General features: G+C 42.9%; 1 protein-coding gene across 2 annotated transcripts in view; it reads right to left on the bottom strand.

The window, feature by feature from the left end:
- Positions 1-20,567, bottom strand: part of HNF1B (HNF1 homeobox B) — a 69,751-nt gene that overhangs the window by 17,548 nt on the left and 31,636 nt on the right. For both annotated transcript variants that reach the window (XM_006881373.1, XM_006881374.1), the window contains exons 5-6: positions 11,211-11,371; positions 3,797-3,929 (exon numbers count right to left, since the gene is read on the bottom strand). In XM_006881373.1, coding sequence (XP_006881435.1) covers positions 3,797-3,929; positions 11,211-11,371 — 294 coding nt within the window. The remainder of the gene's footprint in view (positions 1-3,796; positions 3,930-11,210; positions 11,372-20,567) is intronic.

The following is a 20,567-nucleotide window of genomic DNA, read 5'->3' as shown; positions in this document are numbered from 1 at the left end:
ACTACGTCCAATAGTTTTCTTGCTGAGTCTTTAGGGTTTTCTAAGTATACTATCATGTCATCAGCATAGAGGGATAATTTTACCTCCTCGTTGCCTAGAAAATCAACAACTTCTAAAGTCTGGAATTCTGTATGAAGCTTTTAGACCCTCATTTTGAGAGGACTTAATGGACTGTGCAAAGGCCTTGCATTCAAGCGCCTACTTTGTTGACTAGAGCAGAAAGCGCTGGGGGAACCCCACTGGAACTCAATGTATCTTTCTACTGATGGAGTGAGTGTACTCTGATAGCACAGGGCATGCAGCATCAAAAAGCCCAGGTGTGGAAAAGAGGAAGAGTCAGTTTAAGGTGGGCCTTCGTCAATTATGGTGGATGGATCCACCTTTTTGCTCTGAGGGTGTCAAGGTCAATGTGGCTTCTGTGTCTGTATTCTGAGGCCTCTGACAGCATAGGGAGTACTAGTAGCATAGTCCATAGAGAGTTATGCTGCTAACCCTTGCCTCTCTCGTAGTTCAAATCCACTAGCTGCTCCAAAGGAGAAAGATGGGCAATTTACCACCTCCAAAAAACCCACTAGAGAATCAGCTATGAGTCAGTTCTGACTTGATGGCAATGAGTTGCTTGAATTTCTCAGAACCAGAGCTGGGACTATAAGGATTTTGTCCTCTAGGACCCACCTTAAATTTACTCCCTGGGTGGGACTGTGGGGAAGACAGACAAGGCAGAGTGGGAGTGAGAACAAAGGATTAGGAGGTACTTCCCAATCTCTACCCCAATCTCTTTACTAAAGTCATTGTTTCTTTGATCTTGCTGTCTGGGCAGGGAGAGGAAGAAGCTGGCAAAGCAGGAAATCCAGAAAAAAGGTCTATTTTACGTAAATGCAACAGAGACACCTAGAAAGCTTTCCTGGACAGATTTCAAAGCAGAGTTATGGGAAGTATTCAATGAAGATAGCGCAAAGCTCTCATCCATTGTCTACCTAGAGCTCCAGCTGATACGGTTATCAGAAACCTCTGAGTAGAAGTGAAGGGGCATAATCCCCTTCCTGGCTCTCCTGGGTGGGAACCAGTATCTTCTGATCCCTACCAGAATAATGCTATCATCAACTCTGGGGAGCTCAGCCTTTTCTAAGACAAGGTCTCACTTGATACACCCATCTTTGGCTTCCCCCACAGATTTGTTCTTTCCTGGAGAGCTGCTCTTTTTGGGAACTCTGCTCAGGAAAGCAACTTATCCTGGTTTAGAGTGGATGACATTTGAGGGCACCGGTCAGAAACATGCCTGGGCCTCATTCACCATAGAGAGTTCTTTAAGGAATAGACATTCCTGGGCCCCACCCAAGTCTTAAGGAGTTAGAACCTTTAGAGGTGGGGCTCAGGAATTTTATTTTCAATACATTCTGTGATCCCAGTGTGTCTCAGATTCTGGGATTGGGAACTACTGATGTCATTCTAGCTTCCACAGCGCATGTAACTCTTGGTCTTTTCATCTGTTTTCTGGGCACTGCTGTTGGAGTTAGCTGCCACTAAGTCAGCTCTGACACACATCATGGCAACTCTGTGCACAGCAGCACAAGCTTTTGCCCAGTTTTCCATCATCTTCGTCGTCATCATTGGTATGCTCACGTTCGTTGTGGCAGCCGCTGTGGATTTTGAGTGCCTTCCAACCAGGAGGGTTCATCTTCCAGCACTTTATCAGACAACACTCTGTTATGATCCACAGGGTTTTAACTGACTAATAAAATACATCACCAGGCCTTTGTTTCTAGTCTTCATTTAGAAGCTCCACTTAAACTTTCCCACCAGGGGTGACCCTGCTGGTATGTGACCCTCCTGGTATTTGAAAATACTGGTGACCTATCTTCTAGCAGCATTCTAGCAACACATATACCACAACAGTATGACAAACGCAAGTGGAATCACTCTGATTCCTGCTTAATAAATGAACCACGAAAAAGCAGTCTATCCATGCAGTAGATGAGTTGAGAACAGGGAACTGGTTTTGCAAAGAGATATGTTCTATTTGTCATGGGTGTCCTTAGTTCTGAGGCAGGATCCTTGTACCCAACTGCTATATGAAAATCCTTGCAATAAACCTGTATCCTGCCAGTTCACAGGGTGAGACCACAGTGTCTTGGTGATCCCTTTTCTACATGCCTGCCGCATCCCAAATACACACCCGGACCCACATATACCCTTCTAAAGTCAACATCCACTCTGGTATTGTCTATCTGCGTGAGAGATTGAGCTCACTGAGAAGGTGGAGAAGTATAGGTGGAGGAAATGATGATGAACAAAACTGGAAAACAATAAATCAGCAAAAAGTTTTCATTTACATAGTGCCTTCAAACCCATGAAATTGTGTCATCCGAGACTTGAAGTGGGAGTAAACAAGGTAGGTGTCTCTTTTCAGTTGTAGAAATAAGGTAGTGGTGTATCTTATCTATAAGTTTTTAATCAGACCTTCTAAAGGCAAGAAAGCTGCTATACTATCTCATTGTCTGCTCAAACTCTGGTGTTAGTGTGTTTACTCTATTCCTAGAGAAGATTCAATGAAAGAGTAGTAATAAATGTGCATCCTCTTACAGTGTCTCCAGTTCCACTTTCCCTCTACCAGAATAAATTAAGAAAGTGCTTAGTTTCTAAACAGCTAAGGGAAGAGGAGAGCCATGGATCTTCACTGAATACATTGTACTGATTCCCTCTACAGGTCAATCCTTGTTCTTCCCTCAAAGGGCACATATGTCATCTTGTTCAGAACTGATCAGAGTTCCTAGCCTGTTGAGAGTCTATTTAAGGAGACAGGAGGGAAGGGAAGTAAATGCCAGGAGCAAAATTAAAAAAAACAGTCAACATGGGTGCTACATGCAAGGAAGGTGAAAAGGACAGCAGGACAAAACAAGGTTGAAAGAAAGTGATAATTAAAATGCAGTAATTATATCTCACAGACATGTCTCAGGTGTATTGTCATGAGCGACAATGATCATTCTGAGAAACAACAACCTATAACTATCATGATGAACTTGAAAATATACTGAAAACTCATCAACCTAAGAATTCTTTGAGAGACAATCTTAGTTACCATCTGTGTCACCCTTCCCATACCCCGAGAAGGCTCATCTGTGGCAGGGCATGGGCTTGCTGCAGAATATGAACTCATGGAGCTGGAAGGACACGATCCACTTCCCTATGTTCAAGTACACATATAAACACTTATTTCTCCTTAAAGCTCTCTCTGTTCAGAGATGTGATGATAATATTTCTCAGGGTTTCCTCTCAATGTATTTTCACCACAAGCCAAGGAGGTCTCCTTTACGACCACTCAGACTTTCCCATTAAGAAGGAGGAAACTCACGAAGTCTTATTGCATCTTTAGCAACAAACTTCTTAGAAACCCTGTTATATACTTGAGGAGAGGAATGAATGTTAGTCAGAAGTATAATCCGTCTGACTAGTATTGAAGACAGTAAATCTTCACCATTTTAGAAGTGTGTCTATTATACTGGCATTTGATTAACTCAATAAATTACCTACTTTAGAGATTAAGACACTGAACCCCATAAAAATGAAATGATTGACCAAGGACACATAGCAGGTAAGCTGTGATCAGGATTCAAATCCATTCTATAGTTTTCTCTTATTTTAGGTCAAACAACCAAAATATCAAGAGAAAGATAAGAAACTAAATCTATTAGTTGTGAGTGAGTTTAAAAGGAGTCGTCTATGGTCTTTTCTAAAATACTGACCCGCTTGCCATTCCTCTCCCTCTTGCCCCAAGGTTTCTGAACACAGAACTTACTTTGTGCGATGGCCATGACTCCAGACAGGGGGGTCATGATGAGGTTTTGAGATTGCTGAGGGTTGTGGTGGGACAAGCTGTGGATATTTGTCAAGGTGCTGACAGGGGGCAAACCTCCTCCCGAGACTGAGATCTGCTGGAGAGAAGCACAAGATTAGCATGAGCAGAATGGGAACTACAAAGGAGAGTTTTCACAAGGACTCCACTTAGTAATTCCTTGGCACTGCTACTCAGAGAGCATTCGCTGCTTCATTCATCCAGTCACTCACTCAGTAACAACTAGTAAACGATGACCATGAGACAGGTACAGTTCTGGATGCTGAGGTTACAGCAGAAAGTAAAACAAACAGTGATCCCTGCATTTGTGGTGCTCATATTCATTGACTCTCATTGGGTTTCTGGCGTGCGTCAGGAATTCTTCTAACCATGTCTATTAGGTAGCTGTCACTTGCTCATGTTGAGAGCTTTCTCAATTCTGTTCTCTGCCTTTGATTAGTGCTAAAGACACATGACAACTAAAAGTAGTAACTGAAGAAATGCCCTGGTAGTTCTGAATGAGAGGAGGTTAGGCACAGAAGCTCTCACTGAGTACCAGGCTCTAGGATGTACCTCTTATATCTTAACTCCTTGGACCCTATTCCTTGGAGAAGGACATCATGCTTGGAAAAGGTGGGGGGATGGTGAAAGAGAGAAAGTCCGTCAATGAGATGGATTGACACAGTGACTGGGGCAATTGGCTAAAGCGTATCAGAGGTTGAGGATGGCACAGAATAGGACAGGGTTCAGGTCTGTTGTTCATGAGATCGCTATGGGTCATATTTGACTTGATGACACCTAACAATTACAATAAACTAACTCACAAACTTCACTAGAATCCTGTACTACTGTCATCACCAATTTACAGATAATTTTCTTATCTACAAGAGCAACAGTGTCTCTCTGGAGACTAAGGTGCACCTGATACAGGCCATGGTTTTTGCAATCACTTGTTATGCATCAGAGAGTTGGACAATGACTAGGGAGGATAGAAGGAGAATTGACGCCTTTGAGCTGTGGTGCTGGAGAAGAGTATTGAATGTTCCATGGACTGCCAAGAAAACAAACAGATTCATCCTAGAGAGGGTTAAACCAGGCTGCTCCTTGGAGGCAAGGATTCTGGGGCTTTGTCTGACATACTTTGGATATGTTGTAAGGAGAGACAGGTCTTTAGAGAGGGACATCACGCTGGGTAGAGTAGAGGGACAGCGCAGGAGGGGAAGACCCTCTATGAGGTGGATTGATTCAGTGACTGGGGTAATCGGGATGGGTGTGTCAGAGGCAATGAGATTGGCACAGGATAGAGCACGGTTTAGGGCTGTTGTACATAGGGTCGCTATGAGTCGCAAACGACTCGATGACACATAACAACAACAACAACAACACCCAGTGTAGATAAGTGGTGTACCTAAGGTCTCATAACTGGTAAGTGGTACAACTGTAATTCAAACCCAAGTCTGGGGGAGCTCTGGTGGCCTAGTGGCAAGAAGCTGTACTGAAATCCCAGAGGTACATGATTTAAATCCACAAGATGCTGTCCTGGAAAAGGAGGAGCAACCTCCTCCTCTACCAGTCAGATCCAATTTGATGGTACACACATAATCGAAAATAAAATAAAATTTTTAAAAAACCCACAAAAAGCCCAAGTCTGTCTATCAAACTTAGGTAGAACCTAGTTCTGACCTGTTATATTATAGGGAATCTGTTGCAACTACTCAGCTATTATATTTCTTTACTTATTCCATATCTTTCTTATACATAATTATTTTTTTAAAAAAGAACTGATGTTTCTTTCAAGAATAAGAATACATATGTTGGGGTCCAGATGTCCCTATTGTTTTACTACTATAATTTAATGGCAGATTCATATAGGAAATCTAATGTTTTTTATACATTTACTGCATGCATGGCCACTATTACTTTATTCCTAATAGTATCTTTTTCTTATTCATTCTCTTCATTTTTGTGTGTAATTTCACTAAAAAAATCTTTTTTTTTTTTAATTTTAGTGAAAGTTTACAAAGACTTTGGATTCCCATTCATTCATTGCTACACACTTTCTTTCCTGGCATTACAAATTCTTAATGCCAATAGGGTCTCTTTCTTCTAGTATTAAAATGTTACATATCTTATTGCATTGATTAGAACTTTCTGAACAGTATTATTAAATAATAAGTAGCTACAACAGGTGTGCTTGTCTTGAGTCTGAAGTTATTAAAAATGCTTTTATGGTCTCGCAATTAATTATAACCAAAACTCAACCCAACCCAATCCGCTGTCTTCAAGTTAATTCTGACTCATATAAACTGTTAGGTTTCTGAAATCTTGAATCTTTATTGGGAGGAGGGTGTCCAACTTTTTCCTGTGGAACCGCTGGCAGATTTGAACCACTGGACTTTTGGTTAGCAGCACAACAGATAATGGACTACATCACTAGGAATGCTTGATTATAAAACTCAAACCCCAACTCAGTGACACTGAGTGGATTCCAATTCATGGCGATCTTCCATTGGGTTTCTGAGGCTGTAACGCTTAACAGGTGGGGACAGCTCTACAGAGTTCCTGGTAGATTTGAACTGTCAGAGATGTACAACTTTTTGGTTAACACTGCAGACTGACTATACCACCAGAGATCTTTCCCTAATGATAAGTCAAAGTCATTGCTATGAAGTTGGAACTGACTCATTACTGATCTTTCAGCAGTTTTTCACAGATTGCAAAGGAGGAGACTGTCCCCTTCCTCCTGCAGAGTAGTTAATGAATTTAAACCGAATGGCTTTGAGTTAGTAGTGCAACTCTTTACCCACTAGGCTACCAGAGCTCTCTTAATTACAAGGTAGCTATAAGTTCTACTCACACACACACAAATACACTTTTCATGATCTATTATTTATACCTTTTATATAAGAATATATCCTTAGACAAAGACTGACCCCCTCATTCCAAACTAAGCTAGGCATTCCAGATGGCACAGGGGACCCTGGGAGGTGCTTTAGGATTAGGATATATTAGAAGTCTAGGCCATTTTGCATCCCTTCTCCAATTTCTCATTATCACAAGTTCTACAAAGGATAGCTTTTCTAAGCCCTAGAGCTTGACAAGTTCTAGTTCACCCTGCACTTTGGTGAACCCCAGAGCTTCCAGGGCTAATTTGAAAAAGAAAGAAAGAGAAAAAAAAGGCAGGAAACTCATTTGTTTGTGTTTTTAAGAAATTGAGCATCAAGAAATGAACTAGAGGTCACATGATAGAAAGGAATTTCAACCACATCAAACAAGAGAGAACCAGCCTGTTTGCTGGACTTGTTTTTCAAAATGTCAGTTATAAAAAGAATGAGACAAAAAAAAAAAAAAAAAAAGTAACCTGCCCTCAAACTGAATCCCTTGAGTAGCATGGTTCTGTTGAGAAAGTCAAGGAAATGACTGTATTTTCCCTGGCATTTTGACTCTATGGTTTAATGGTAATACTAACTGTGGACATCCATGATTAAAATTTGAAAAAAGTTTAACTGAGTAAGGCTTCAGAGTTTATAAGGTGCTTTCACTAATTGTGTTCTATAGTTTTTTAAATTCTCCCTCCCCACACCCCCTTGTGTACTGTTGAATCAGATCCGACTGGCTCAGGAGGAGATTGCCCCTCCATTTCCAGCGGAGCATCTGGTGGATTTGAACTGCGCTCCTTTGGGATTGCAGCACAGCTTCTTGCCACTAGGCCACCAGAGCTCCCTTAATTGTGACACAAGCAACATAGGCATTATTACTATATGTCCTATTATTACCATGTCCCAGTTTAACAAATGGATTAGTAAGAAAAGTGAGATACTAACTCTGTGTAATCTGATTAGTAAGTGAAGAAGCTGGCATTCAAACCCAAATCTGTTACCTTTGGGAGCCAACCAACTTTGGCCAGGTTACTTCCCACACTAAAATGCAACTATTATCTTCTATTTGTATCCACGACTGACAGAGGCATGGACTTGCCAAGGATAACCTCACATGATCATTCAGAGAGCTTTATTGACATTAATAGCTGCCACTCTTATCATGCTACCTTTTCTAGGTGCTGACAATCTATGAGGTTGATACTGTTATCTCTTCTTTTTTAAAGACAAAATGAAATTTAAATAAGGTAAGAAATATGTTCAAATGGTAGAGCTGGCATAAAAAATTAACTGTTTTAAAAAATTAACTATTTCTGTCTTAAAACTTGAGATTTTCACTATGAGACTTTACTGTTTTGATACTGTTAAAATATCTAACACACACTCTCATAATTAAAAAAATAAGGTTTAACAAGCACAGACTAAAACTCAAAACCTAGCCAGCTTTCTAGAAATGCAAGCCATTTGAGCAACGGAATGAGGATCACACAATGCAATACCAAGCTCAAGTGGATCAGTATTATTTCCAAGCCTGCTCCCTGGAGTAAGATTTCAACAGCCTACCATTGAAAGGGAGGTAGCCAAGTAGTTAGAAACTATACCGCAATCCAAAGGCACTTGGTTCGAATTCACCAGCTTCTCCATGGGAGAAGGATGGGCAATCTCCTCTTGTGCAATTTAGTTCCTCTGAACACCCGCTGGAAAGTGAGCAATGAGTTGATTGTGACTTGAGAGCAAACAACAATAACAACAATCCTACTGAAAGTTGCTCTGATGGCACAATCTATAGCATGCCACACTGCTACCCAGCATAGCTGTTCAAATTTACCAGCTACTCTGCAGGAGAATGATGGACAACCTTGTCTCCTCTCATAAAGATCTATAGCCTGAAAAACCCAATGGAAGGCCACTCACTCTGTGTTGGAATTAACTAAATAACAGTGAGTTTGAGTTGAGTTCTACTGACAACACATTACAAGGCTTACCTCAATAAAACTAGAGCTACAATCTTCATGTCAACGCTACAATCTTGGAGTTATTAGCTAGCATTTTACAGAGAAGACAACTCAGGTTAAACAATTTGTCCATCCTATTGCTGATAAATGACAGAACAAAGACTTGAACATAGAACTGTGTGGATCTCTCGTCTGCCGCTGTTTTAACTATACCACAATTTGTCTTCCCGGAGCAAGAGCTATGATGTACTTATACACTAACAGAGAAGGGACTCTTAAATTTGAGCATCCCGTGATGGTGACACAATGTAAGAACCAAAAGGTTAGACAAAAGTGAAAACTTAGTCCTTGTAGATAAGCGTCCAGGTGTTTGCTAACGTTGCGGCCCTGCTGTCTCGGTCAATCATCAATCCAGTCATTTACTGCTCTGCTAGGGCACTACTGAGCAGAACAGGAAGACGTGAGCATGTCTGAGAGCTGTGTTTGGAACAGCCCTGGCCTGCAACTTGCCTCTCAGAAGGAAGGGCAGGAGAGCTCAAAGGGAAACTCCAAAAACCAAGAGACAGCAAGAGCTGAGGCTTGGAAGGTTTTAGTCACTGAGAAAACAAGACTTCTTCACAAGGCCCCTTTCTCCTGGGAAGTCTGGGCAATCCTTAGCCCTAACTCGTTTGGATCTCGGAGTACCTTGAACAAATCTGCAGGAATTGTCTGTGACTTTCATTCGGTAACTGATTAATAAAGAATCATCTGTCTTAAGTGATGAGAGGAGGGCAGCAATACTGCACAAAGCCTCCCACGGGAGAGCCCTTGTACTTCTTGTCTGCAGAGAACGCTGCCAGAAAGAGCAACTCCAGTCCCCTAAAATGAGAGCTGGCCAGGCCAACTCGTTCCACAGAAATTACATTTGTTTTTCCTCTTAGGTGCCAGGGACTCGATCACCTGTGACTCACTATTCCTGTGTTGCCTACACAACACACACGTCAAGGTCTGAAATGGCATTTGCTTCCTCACTGCCCTTCCCCCACCTCCTGCTCCCTCCTGGTCAGACACCTTGAGGGAATGTGTGTACAGCTCCACCAGCAGCATGGAAGCCAGGAACCTGGGACTCCTCCCTCCCCTGAAACATGAGCAACACCCAAATGATAAAGTTTTCCACTTTCTACCCTGACCAGGGAGCTCTGGTGGCCTAGTGGCTAATGAATTTCAATGTCAACCCAACGGCAGGAGGGTTGAATCCACCAGCTGCTCCTCAGGAGAAAGAGGGGCACTGGAGGGTTCAACCTTAAAGGAAGGTCAGCTATGAGTCAGTTCTGACTCAAAGGCACAAAACCACCACCACCACAACCCTGACTCGTATCTTAATGCTTCTGTTCTCCCATTAGCTACTCCCTTTGCACCAGCACTGCTCGAGGACTTTCTCAAAACTCATTGCTGTGGAATCAGAACTAACTCACAGCTGAGCTGCCATTGCATTTTCCAAGGCTGCAAGTCGTGCAGGAGGAGATTGCCCACCTTTCTCTTACAGAGCTCCTTGTAGGCTGAGGACTACAACTTTGCTAATTCAAGATTCAAACTATTTCTCATGAAGTACCCTAAACTTACATCTGGGAGTTGGGCTGCGTTCAATTTAAATAGAGTAATATTAACATTCACACAGCAATCACCACACTGAAATCTACGGGATATTTACTGTGCCAAATACTGTGCTAAGTATTTAACTTTATTTCCTAATGCCTCTGAAAACTCTATGAACTTTGGTAAATGTCAATAGTTTTAGAAAGGCTTCAGGCCTTTTGTTCATAGGGTCACTAGGAGTCGTGCTAAACTGGAAGGCAATCAACAACTATTGCTGTTACCTTATGTTACAGATAAAGTAGGGAGGCTTAGGGTCGGTAACATGCCTGAGGCAACATAACCATTAACTGTTGGAACTGGGATTTGAACTCACATCACTGTAACACCAAAGGGGGTGTTTCTTACTCTATAAGCACTGCTCTGCCCACAGCTGCCGTTTGTGCTGTGTTCTTCCCAGACAGGGCAAACAGTGTCCTTCAGAGTCTCAGTTCAAGAAGCCTCTCCCCACCTCCTGCCAGCCACTAAATCCTTGTTAATGACTCTCCTTGCCAGCACCAAGGGGCTGGTGAAGACAGGGCTTGTTTCAAAGTAAAGTCCCCTCTGGGTTAAAAAACTGGCTTTGGAGGCCTTGGGGTGGGGGGATGAATGAACATTTTATCAACACAAATGTCATTGGCAGCCCCAAACCAAACAGTGTCCCACCCGGCTTGCTCCTTTATGAGGCATTCAATCAATAAAATGAGAGCAGGGCTCTGTCAGATTTATTGGTTGGGTTCAAACCGAACACCTCTTCTACCCGCCAAAGGCTAGGTCACCAGCTTTACCTTTCCGTTCCAACTCTGGACAGCCCCCATTTTCCCCTGTGGGGCTACAATGGTTCATTGTTTGAGGCAGGCCTTGTGAGAAGTTGTATTTGTTTTGCCTCTTATCTTATCAGCTCCAGAGCTACAATGGCCCAGGTGTACTCACCATTTTACCATCAGGTGAGAGGAGATTGTGGCTGGGGTCCAGGCTGGCTGGGGAAACTTGCTGTAAAACTGACTGGCTGGTCACCATGGCACTGTTGCCATGGTGGCTGATGGTTGAGGAGGAAGTGACTTCATTATTTCCCTGCTGGCTGTAGCGTAACCCTGCAAAACAACACAAAGCCAATTGGCAACATTAGTGCCTCAGAATCTTGGAACCCTGACCGGGCTCTCCTTGTTTTTAAAGATGGAAGACAAAGAAACCTCAAAATTGTCTTTTCCTCTCCTGTCTGCTCACAAAATTACTGGCTCTCAAAAAAAAAAAAAAAAAAAAAATTACTGGCTCTCTTTCTCTAGGGTAAAGATGATATGCTCTCCAAGTCTAAACTGTAAGCTCAATGAAGATAGGACTCTCTTATCTGTTTTGTTTTGTTCATTGCTATATTCCCAGTGCTATGGCATGTTTTTGTTGACCCTCCAGTGGGTTTTCAGAGACAGTAAATCACACAGGAGGAGAGTGTCCACTCTTCTCCTGCGGAGCAGCTGGTGGATTCAAACTGTATGCTTTTGGGATCGCAGCACAGCTGCTCACCACAACCACCAGAGCCCTCTTTGGCATATGGTAGCAACTCAATAAATATCTGTTGGGTGAATGAATGAAGGAATAAGTGAATTGTGCTTTTTGTTGCTTCTACAGAGGTGTTTTTTTTTTTAATTAATTTTAATGAAAGTTTACAGAGACTTAGGGTCTACAGAGTTCTTTTAAGGCTAGGCTGAGGTTATCTTTCTTCTTCTGGCTGGAGCAGTTCCTGCAAAAGTGCCTTCCTGAAATTGTTCCCTGGCATCCTTTGGCTTTGTGAGACTGCAAAGTATGAGTAGATTCACTATTCAAAGAAGAATAACTGGCCCAGTGACCCTGTAAAAGCCATAACAAAATGCTTCAAGTCTCTGGGTACTGTGTTTGGTTTGTTGTGGTGGTACTGTTTTTAGCAGAGCTCAAAAAGTTAAGAAACAGACAGAGCAGAACAGGGATGGAGCTACAGCTAAGAGTCTTTGGATCTGGAACCTTTGTGTGGCCCCATTTGGAAAGCACATCTGCTCCGAGGTTGGGCAGATACCACACACAGTCATGACGAGGCTGCTTTGTTAACAACCACAACTGAAGGAGCTAAAGTACCTCAGATCTGGTTTACAAAGGCAAAGTCTCACTGAATGAATATGTTTGTGAAATGGCTAGCCAAAGACAAGACTGGGAGCAGCTGAGAATGTCTCACCCTAAGCTCAAAGCTCAGAAAGACAAAGTTCTCATTTCTATGGAATAAGAAATCTCTGGATGTGAAAAAAAACAAACAATACATTTCAGGGAATCTATCTGGAGATTTGGTGGCATATTCTATAGTGTGTTGCACTGCTCATCAAAAATAGTTCATATCTGATGGTTCCAATGCGCCAGCAGCTCTGTAAGGGAAAAATGGGCAGTCTCTTTCCATTAAGAATTGCAGCCTCAGAAACCCAACAGAAAGTCACTGTCACTATGAGTCAGAACCATGTGGTGGAGGACAACCAAATGCTCTAGGCATAGAATCATTCAGAGAAGTGGGCCAACTATTCCATCTCACTTTTCCTTTTACCCAGTTTTCCCAAGATGAACTATGACTACATGCTGATTTTGTCAGTCTATTTTCCTTTTGCCTTGCCTCCCGTCCACCCTTCAGTGGAGCCCCACCTTTCAGAGGCAACTACAAAGTCACCCTGAGGATTAGGCAAGCTGCCACAGCCAGCAGCCTCCAATTCATTAAGATGAAGTTTGCCAAGAAGAGACTCCAACCAATTTTTTTTTATCATCCTAAAGATATTATCCTAGGCTATTATCCAGAGCTAAAGAGGGCTAGGGGAAACCCAAAAAAATTTAAAGCAGGGTTCTAATCTTCAAGAGCAATTTATCCATGATGTGGCTTGATGTTTGCTCTGTGGGCCTTTGCTATTGGTTATTTTCTCCATGCTTTGAAGCCAACAACCATTGGTGGGAAAGAACTAGAATTCAGAGGCTATTGGTCTTATACAATAATATAGTTTGGAGGGGGGACAGGATTTGTGAAGGAGGGTGAAGGAAGAAAGGCTTCCCTCTCTTCAGCACTCCTCTCCAGTCCTGTGTGCATCCTTCTGAATGTCTGCAACCCTCTAAGTCTCCTATTCATCTTCTATATCATCCCACTGGATTAAATTAGCTTCTTTTCTCTATTCAGAGTCATCCAGGGCTGCTTTTAATAGCTTAAAGTGTTGTTAGACAGAAGAAGAAAGAAATTTGAATTTTTTTAGCTCTGAAGGGAGTGCGTGGCCCAATAGAAGAGAAAGGTAGGGTTTTGGTGTGTTTTTTTTTTTTAATCAATAAATTGAAGAATTTTCTAACAATGATGAGCACGAAAAGCATTGTGAACTCTGGAGCTCGAGAAACTCAGGTTCAGATCTTGACTCTGTCCTTAATGGTTGTATGATCTCGGGAAAGTTATTGTTCCTTTGTGCACCTTAGTTTCATCTTGGAAAATAAAGAAAATACATCCCAAACAGGGCAAATTTTTTATTGGGCATAACATCTACAAAACTTCTAGCATAACTATAGACAGCGGTGCTGGGGGGAGGGGAGCTGGAATAGAGGTGTAGTCCAAGATATTAGCCCTAAGATTCGAACATTCTAGACAACTTTGGGCAGACTGCAAGTACTGAATGAAAAGACATTTCAGGAGAGAACAGTTCCAAAGGGCCTTCCTCTGACTTGGGAAGGAGCCCGACAACTACCTTCTTGTCCTTTCCTTTATTCAGCCCTGGACTTCACCCGGTGTTTCTCCTGCTGTCACTGACTCTCCGACCAGCTGTTTACCTCCCCAAGATGCTCTACTCCTGAGAGAGTGGTGATAACGCTGAGAGTCGGGAGTGTTTTCACCTCCCAGCCTGTCCCCATCATCGATTCAGTCTCAAGTCAAACAGTCTCTGGATTTAGCCTATTTAATTTGGCTGGAGGAAGAGGGCCAGCCCGCTGACAATCAAATATGGGTCACAGGGAAGCGTCTCCCCTACCACAGGCTACATAATTATTTATTTAAAAATAATTAACCAAAAGGATATCCACAGGAAACAAAAGCCTTCTTTACTAGGGAGCCTGGTAGGAGAGTCAAGAGTGATTTGTTAGGATCCAGCAGCATAGCCGGAGGCAGCATTTTTTAAACTTTGTTTTCTCCTTGAGTAAAACTCATTATAGAAGAAATAGAATGGTGGAGCTGCTCTATCTAAAGACAGACAGCCCTTCTGGTGGGCCTAGACATTCCTTTAGAAAGCTCTGGCTAAAGGACAGTGTTCTGTTGGGGGTCTTGGTTTTTATGTCAGCTCTATTGGGTCACAACCAGGTGAGCTTCTACTTCCTTATTTATAAAATGCAAGACTTTCAGCAGTGGGAGAGGGCAAAGAAGCTGTTCATTAACTGCAGGGTCCCCTGTAACTTTCCCCAGTGGTGCTTGTCTCCCCAGGAATTTGGAGATTACCCTGGGCCCTAAAAGGGTTGCAGTAATCAACCAATTCTCTTAGGGTAAAGAATGCATCACAAGCTGCCTGCTGGAGGTGGACCAGAAGTAGATGTTCTTGCTAGAGAAGAGAGAGGAGAGGTCAAGTCCTTGTGTATTTCACAAACTCAGAAGAGTGCTTACAAAGAGCATGAAAGTGGAGTGTAAGGTAGGCAGGCCCTAAAGCTAGAGAGCGTAAATCTTGATGCCACCACATCGTTAATTGCTATGTGACCGCAGCAAAGTTATGTAACCTCCATGAACTTGTTTCTTTATTGTTAATGATATACCCCCGCTGAGGTCACGGTGAGGAGCCCTGATATGCATCATATACTGGGCTGCTGAAACAGATCAGTAGTTTGAATCCACTAGCCACTCTGCAGGAGAAAGAGAGGAAGTCTCCTCCTATAAAGATTTACAGCTCCAGAAACCCACTGGGAGGTTGCCCGTGAGTTGGAATTGACTTAACAGCAATGCGTTTGGTTTGAGATAGATCATGGTGAGGAATGAATGAGTTAATGGATGTGAGAGTACCCAGCCCATGCTTGGCACATCAAAGCTACTCACGACACATGAATTCCTCCTACCTTGGGACTGTGTTTGTCTAAAAGGTATACTTGTTGTTAAATGCCATCGAGTCGCAGGCAACTCATAGCGACCCTATGAAGGAGAGTCCTTGACGCTTGGGTGCCTTTCATCCTCTCTCCATGTTCATAGGGCTTCCGGAGGCAAGCTATTATGGAAGTGGACGCCACTCCTCCTTAGGAAGGCTGAATTCACAAAACTTTACTGAGCACCTATCATATGCCAGGCAGTGTGCTAGGGAGCCTGTGTTAAGAAGAAGTGAAGTGGCAATGCTTCACTATTGCAAGCTCTGAAAATGAATATACGACAAGTGCTCTGATTCAATAGTAACTGTGCAAAGGTGTCAGGTTATAGCCACAGAAGACCCTAAGAGAAATGAAAATGCCAGAAGATAGGTGGCCACGTCCCATTTACCCACTTCCTGACTTGAACTACTAATTGGCCTTATCCCCATCACTGGCCTTATGAACCGCCTAAGTGTATCTGCAGCAGAAGCCATCCTAATTAGCGTCTATAAGCCCTTGGTGAGGCGCTCAACTATTTTCACCTGTTTCCAGGCCTCAGTAACATGAATTAGATTTACTTCTGAAGCATATGAAACAGAGACAAATAATTTGGCTTCTCTGGTGGTTTAGTGGTAAGGAGCTGTGCTGACAACCCAAAAGCACACAGTTTGGATACACCAGCTGTTCTGTGGGAGAAAGATGGGAAATCTCCTCCCTTGAGTTTTTGTGCCTCTGAAAACGCACTGGAGAGTCAGTTATAAGTTGGTTCCAACACAACAGTACACAACAGCAGTACTCAATATAACTAACTGGACAGAAAAGTCAAATGCATGGAAGGAACTTCTTGGAACTAGGCCTTATGTGTTCCGGCACCAGAACCCGTGTCTAGGAGACACTTCACATTGCTACCTAGATTGCTTGTGGAAAAGCCCTCTAACACTTTAGAAGAGTAGGGCATTCCTGACTCCAGTCTGCCTTATTTTCATTCATTTCCCACCACATCACACACAACCATGCCAAAGTGCTGCCCCTTCTCAGAGTCAGCTGCCTTTTCTTATGCTGTTCTCATCTGGGAAGCACTTGTCTTCTCCATGTGACATCCTTTAAGAGAGCTAAATATCACTCCCTCTTGAAGCTTCCTTTGATTCGCCCTTGCAATTAGGTGCTCTATCCTTTATATTTTACACTCTGTATAAACTTTTACAGCATAAGCCACCCTGTGCTATAACACTCTTTATTTCCCTCTTCTCAAAAGAAGAGATGGCTTTCTACTTAGCGTAGCATCTTCTGAGCCTAGTAGAATGTCTGGCTCTTTCACCAGCTATCCAATGTAGGCCTGAACCTTCTCTTGCTTTGAATACTTATGCCCCACAAGGAGGAGCGTCCACTCCAAAAGACAGGAGAAAATACAGCTAGTTCTGTTGTAATGCTTGTTTTGAAAACATGAATATATTCTAGTTCTAGAACTGTATGAGGGAACTATTTCAGTGTAATACAAGTTTTGCATACGTAAGAGTTCAACCTTGTGAAATACGAGCGCAACTCTTGGATCTGGAACACACTGCACATGCGTGTGCGTGCTCGTGCACGTAAGAGCCCAGCTCAGGAGCGAGCTCACGTCCATGCTCCTTGAGCATTTACGCGATACTTCAGTTTCTGGAGGGAGTTAGTGAGTGTGTATAAACCATATCCATCTGCATCTGGAGTTAAAATGGTCCTTCCGATTTCAGAAAGCCTTGTAGCTAGCTACTTCTTCACAGTAACTCAAAAGCTGCGACTCTTCTGACACCCATTCTACACAGGCAAATTGCAGGGCATTATTCAAGACAGAAAATCAAGAAGACCGAACAAGCAGAACTGACTCATACCTGACTCTCTAGGAGTTTTCAGAGGCTGTAACTCTCAAGAGAGGAGAGATTGTCCACCTCTCTCCCTCAGAGCTGCTGCTGGATTCGAACAGTCGAAGTGAAGCCTTAGCCGCGTGACTCCCTACAGACTGCAGACACCTCAGCTCCCCTTTTAAGGTAAAGTGCCGTGTTTATTATTGCACAGCATTTTTTAAAAATACTGGTTTACATACAAAGTTCGTAGAGTTCGTATACATTGTTTTTCACACCGGATGTACTTCTTAACCATTTAACACGTGTAAAACAGTGTCACCATTTTTTGTTAGTTTCTTAGCTGCTTTTAATGTGTCGCAGCCAAAGTTTTTAAATGTTGGGCCCTTTATCTCATTTCTCTGCAAACTCTCGGATTTTTATTGTGACTGTTACACACTGTGGATGATTTTTAGAAGGTGTTTATCTCCTCTTGTAAAGATTTATAGCCTCAGAAGACAAATGGAGGATTGCTGTGAGTATGAATGAACTGGACAAAACCAGTTTAGTTTGATTGGGTTATTATAGAGGACTCCTGGTGGCACCATTGTTAAAGCGCTCCACTGCTAACCGAAAGGTTGGCAGTTCAAACTCCCCTCCTTCCTCCAGGTACTCCAGGGGAGAAAGATGTAGCAATCTGCTTTCATAAAGAAATCCTCTGGGGCAGTTCTACAGGGTTGTTACGAGTTGGAACCAACTGACAGCAAAAATGCTAGATTATGAGTGACCTAATTGTTCAAGTCTAGTCACAACTGCCTTACTAGAAAACCCCAGAAAAGAGCTGTTCAGGATAGAAGAAACCATTGAGGTTTTTCAGAAACCCAAGCTTTCAAGGCTTAGATCTACAATGCCTAAAACTGTGAATAGCTAATTTATTAAAAAAAAAAAAAAAAAAAAACTAAACCAAAACAAAACCGACTTGGACTCATTGCTGTGGAGTCAGAACTGCCTCGTAGCTCACCCTCCAGTGGCCCTCAGAGACTGTAAATCATACCAGAGGAGATTTCTCATCTTTCTCATGTGGAGCAGCTGGTGGATTCCAACATCTGCTCTTGGGTTGGCAACACAGCTCCTTACCAGCTAGGCTGCCAGAGCTCCCTTGGCCAGCAGAGAATCTAATCCTACCATTCAGAGGTCAATGGGACAGTAGTCTCTATACATTTTAATCTGTCTCTTTGACTAAACTCTCATGATTCTGGGTCAGTCAACATCTGGGTCTATAGATCTCCCTTCCTTAGAAGCCAGATCAATGAATGAAATAATACTGAAGAATAGTGGAGTTCTCCTGGGAAAGAAAGTGCTGTGTAAATCTCAGGGCAGTGCCAGCCAGGACAGCATGACCAGAAGAATTGCTCTTTCAGAGGAGGTCAAGGTGGAGACTCACAGGGCTGGGAGAGGTGAGGCTGACTTCTCGTGACCTTTGTCACTGAACCCTGGGGGGTCCCTTTGACTAGGGTCTGGGAGCACCTAGAATCTGGTGGGATGTCTTTCACCCTTGACATTTCAAAGCCAATCTCCTATCCTTGATAATGCAGGAATGTTCCTCCAGCTGGTGGACCTCTGCCAGCACCAGTGAACGTCCCAGCCACGAACAGAGTAAACATTACTCAACTGGCCAGGGCTCTGTCACACACATTCTTCCCCTGTGTTCCTAACCTCATGCAGAGCACAGCCCAGCCCTGCTGGATCTGAAAACAGGGAGTTCAAACTCAGGCAGGCAGGAAAGTGCAAAGGAGAAAGTTTCACCCAAAGGAAACAACTGTGTCTGTAAATTATGGTAGACGGGACTTCTTTCCTATGAAGTCAAAACATCGGGTTGAGGAGAGGAATGGGAAGAATTAGGCTAGACTTATGGACCCAGACCTGTGTCCGCATAACTCCACCCCCTCACAAAGCTCTGTTGCTCTTCTTGAGGACAGAGGCAAAGAGACAAATGATCCAGTCTGGTGAACTTATGAGAAACTCATTTGGGATAAAAGAATGTGAAAAATTCCAGGTCATGAAACTGGGGAACTCCAGAAATGAAAGCATTCACATAAGCTAATATTGCTGCCTCGGTTTCCTCATTTGTAACACAGGACCACTGACAGTTTTTATTGGTTAGTATTTTCTCCTCTCTGGGGATAAGGATTAATGTTTGAAGAGAGTTTGGGAGATTGAAATATATCTAAAAGCCTGGGAGGGAAAAGCTGATGCAAGATGAAAGCAGTTCCCACACTAGGCTGGTCTGAGTTGCAGATCCCTTTCTACCTAATGTGGCAGAGTTAGGAGCCCAATTCATGAGAGGAGAAACACAGACAGGCCTGTGGGGATGGTAAACATTCTTGACTCAAGGAATGAAAGTGGAGTGATACTTGAGGGAAGACCACAAACTGGTTTTCTTATAAAAATCAAAGCAACTGTAACCAGGAAAAGAAAAAAAAAGGTCCTCCATTAAATAGCATCTTGGCTAAGAACAGAAGCTAGTGTGCACAGGACATCTGAGGAAATTACTTGCTGGCGAGTGAGAAGAGCCACAGAACCGCTCCCCCAGACTGTCCTCCTCGACCAGGTCTCCCCCAGTCACCGCCCCTAGTCCTTACCAGAGAGTTGGCTTCCGCAAGCAAACATTGGATGGTTTGCAAAGTACACTTCAGCCTAGAGATTGCCGCTTCAGGTAAAAGAAACCAGGCCAGCCCTGAAGAACAGGTGTGAGCATTGTACATGATCTGCCCCTCAGTATCATGGATACCAATTTGAAAGAGCAGAATGCTGAGGCTCTAAGAGGAACTTGGCTGCCTCTTGCTAAGAATTTCCTAGCAAGGCAGTGATAGTTCTGAGTTCATCTTTCCTGCACCATGTTCCTCCACAAAGCCTCAAATCAAGTGCAGCTTCTCCTCATGACCCACTAATAGTTAGGAATGGTTTTGTTTGATTACTTACTTCTTGGCTGGATCTCTCACTAGAAAGATAAGTTTAAGGGGGGCAGGATCTTGTCTGCCTTCTTTATCTATCCTCAGAGCTGTGTAGGGAGCCAGGTCATGCTGGGCACTTGATATATGTTTGTTGAATGAGAAAATGATGAATGAAAGACCTATGCTTAAGAACCTCTCCAGGGCTCCAGACCCTTTTACTTTTGTTGATTGAGTGGCAGAAAAGTGACAGTGGTATCTCTTTATCCTCTAAATTGCCTAGGTGTTTTTGGTTATGGGGAGGCAAACATATTTTCAAGGTGGATGGATGAAAGGGGAAGAAGAGAGAAACAAAGAGATTAAAATATAATGAAAATAGAATATAGAATAAAATATAATGAAAATAGAATAGCATTGATAGGTGTAGGCAGCTTCATGTATGAAGATAT

The sequence above is a fragment of the Elephantulus edwardii genome, unplaced genomic scaffold (assembly GCF_000299155.1).
Source record: "Elephantulus edwardii isolate Elephantulus edwardi_28Jun2011 unplaced genomic scaffold, EleEdw1.0 scaffold00015, whole genome shotgun sequence".
NCBI classification, from domain to species: Eukaryota; Metazoa; Chordata; class Mammalia; order Macroscelidea; family Macroscelididae; genus Elephantulus; species Elephantulus edwardii.
The sequence above is the reverse complement of the archived record's forward strand: the minus strand, read 5'-3'. Positions and strand labels throughout refer to the sequence as shown.